Source organism: Rhinichthys klamathensis, unplaced genomic scaffold (assembly GCF_029890125.1).
Source record: "Rhinichthys klamathensis goyatoka isolate OS25496 unplaced genomic scaffold, OSU_Roscu_1.1 h1tg000530l_1, whole genome shotgun sequence".
Classification (NCBI taxonomy): Eukaryota; Metazoa; Chordata; class Actinopteri; order Cypriniformes; family Leuciscidae; genus Rhinichthys; species Rhinichthys klamathensis.
In genome coordinates this window covers 565,597-568,408 of record NW_026607006.1, presented here as the reverse complement: position 1 = coordinate 568,408, position 2,812 = coordinate 565,597, and the positions used below count along the sequence as shown (strand labels likewise).

General features: G+C 48.3%; 1 protein-coding gene across 1 annotated transcript; it reads right to left on the bottom strand.

Moving 5' to 3' along the window:
- LOC130073221 (proline-rich protein 36-like) lies at positions 1–2,389 on the bottom strand. Its single transcript, XM_056238688.1, has one exon. It carries the CDS (start codon positions 2,211–2,213, stop codon positions 75–77), a length of 2,139 nt encoding a protein of 712 aa, XP_056094663.1. The 5' UTR covers positions 2,214–2,389; the 3' UTR covers positions 1–74.
- Positions 2,390–2,812: the final 423 nt, after the last annotated feature.

Sequence of the window (2,812 nt, the reverse complement as noted above, 5' to 3'; positions counted from 1 at the left end):
GTTTTTGCTTTGTCAGTTGGGAATTTAGATCACTGGAAGAAGGAAGAACACCCAGGTGGACGACCCGGAGGGTTTTATTCGATGAGGGTTTGGTGGGCTTTTTTAATGTGGAACCGGTTGGTCCTGATGTAGCTTTGGAAAGCGTCTGAGGACCATCTTCCGAGAGCTTGTATCTGCTGCTGGGAGAGGCCTTTTTGGGCAGCTGAAGTTGCTGCTCCGATGCGGAAAGAGTGACTGGAGAAGTGTTTTGCTTGGATGCCTGACTGTTGAAGAACGGATTTGAGATGTTTCTGGAACCAAAAGCGTGTCACAGGTTTGTTGGAGTCATCTATAAATAGGGGATCAAGGTGGGATTTAGCCTGGGAGCTTCTCCAATGAAGATATGCCTGAATGGATTGGTATGGTTGGATTGGCGATGAGAGTTTGAAGATGTAGATGAAATGGCCTTTTTTGGATTGGTCTGTCTTGCTTTGCTTAATCAAGTATGAGATGGTTTCACTATCCAGTACTGATAAGTCTGAGATGGTGGGGTGGACTCTTGGGTCGAATTTGGAAGTGATGGCGAGTTCCGAGCATCTAAGAAAGCCGAAAAATGCTAGAATAAACATAGCATCGAGTGTACGGGCTGTCTCGAGAGGCTGGTAGACTGTGCGGAGGGCATGAATACATTTTGTGAGAATATCTAGTGTTATGGGTTGTCTGGTGTCGGGATGGGTGGGATGAGATCGTTGAATTCCTTTGACCAGAAGGGAGGTTTGTGAATTATTTATCTCTGGGGAGGGAGCGCCGTACATCAATTTGTGGAAAAACTGGATGCCGCTCAGGTAACCTTTGATGGTTCCAACTTGGAGGCCCTTAATGCTGTTAAGGTAGGAGATGAATGAGGTGATTGAAAGGAGAGAAAAATCAGGGAATGGCAAGGTGTATGAGAAGTGGAATGCTTTAAAACACCTCCAAGCTGTCACATAAGATTGGAGGGTCCTGGGAGAAACTGCTTGGAGGATGGTGTCCAGTGATGTGTCGAGGAGTTGTTTTAGAGGGTGGGTTACGGGAATATTAGTTCTGAATAGTGAGGTACTGGAGTTGGGAATTGGTCTGCCTCTGGAGCCAGCATCCTGAATTTCTGACAGGATCTGTGCTCGGATGTTGTGGGACACTGGGGGCGGCTCCGCGGCAACGGCGTTCGATGGGACAGGCATCTGAGTTGCTGTGAAGAGAGAGTGGAGAGATTTTGCCTGGAGAAGAGAGCTGAAAGGAGCCGAGGCCGGGGCTGCAATTGTCGGCGGAGGCAGCCTCACGCTTGAATTGGCCTCTGGGGCTTGGGGAAGAGGATTAAAAGTATGAGAAGGAAAGGAAGGTTGAAACTGAGAAAAGTGGGCTTGTGCTGCAAGCGGAGGCAGCCTCATGCTAGCTTGAGCTACTGGAGCTGCTGGCCACTGAAAAGAAGAGGGATTAGTAGCTGTTGTAAAGGTAGGTTGAAATGATTGGGCCTCCAATGCTAGCGGAGGCAGCCTCGCGCTAGCATCTGGGACAGGTGCTGGAGGCCACTGAAAAGAAAAAGGATTATTAGAAACAGCAGGAGCCATGTTCTGATATGCTGAGGGAAGGTCGGCGGGCCTGGTTTCAACCAAAGCTGCAGCCTGCTGGCGAGGTCTGACAGCAGAAGGAACTGGGGCGCGGCCCAAGCTTGCTGAAGGCCTTCTGCTGCGGTTTGATGCTGAAAGAGAACTGGATTTGGTACGCTGCGATGGTGGTGTTGTCGAGCGAGGTGAATCCTGAGCTTTGCTTTGCCTGCTGGTCCTTTTCGGGGCCGGCATGGACTTCGGAGAGAGGTTAGTTGATTGCAAGGATACATACAAGGCGTATAGTTCCGCTTTGTTCATCCTTCGCGAGAACTGAACATCTGAATTGATCAGCGCTTGCCTCAATCCTAAAACTGTCCACTTTCCAATTGGTGGAATTGTTGGGACGGCCGAGCGATAGGAAGAAGCAGGGGAGGGATTGTGATGTCTCGCTGGTGGAGGCGAGGGCTGGCCTCTGCGTCTAGGCGAGCGTGTAGCTGTTCGGGCAGGCAGGCGGCCGCGTGGAGAAGCCTGAGGATCAGTTGAAATGTTGGGTAGAGAAGGAGTTGTCCTTGGGTCAGCTGATTGTGGCTGAGGATCCGGTGAGAAGTTAGATTCCTCATCGGATGGGAAGAGCTGGAGTTGAGACATGGTAGCAAGAAGGTCAAACCAATATGCTGTTAGACTGTCAAAGAACTGAGTTAAGTTTGCTGAATATATACCTCTTACCTCATTGATTGGGAGTGTGCTCCACTCGTGTCTAATTAGGCTTGATTACCTGAATGTGCTCCACATGTGTTTAATTATCTGAACATGCTCCTCCCGAACTTTGTTAGGAAACATCATGTCATCTGTGAGCGTGAGAGTTACAATTTCAGTCGATGAAACTACAAAGCTGGCACGGAGGTATATACAATTACAAAATAAAGTCATTATGATTGTGATTGTTGTTAATATTATTTTATAAAGTAAGTAACATAAGATAAAAGGAGTTTTATCAGTACGTGTGACGAAGCCTTTTCTGCGACAGCTCCAACTCTCCGACGCACAGTGTAAACGTCAGTGTCCGAATTCACTCACTTCATTTCGTTCACTCCTTGCAGATATAGTGCACTCAAATGCCATACACTATATAGGGATTAGTGAATGAGTGAACGAGTGAGCGGTTTCGGACACAGCTCTAGGCTAACATTCTGTATCATAGCAACGAAACGTCTCAACGGAAAAAAACGCTGCGCTGCCAGAACGCT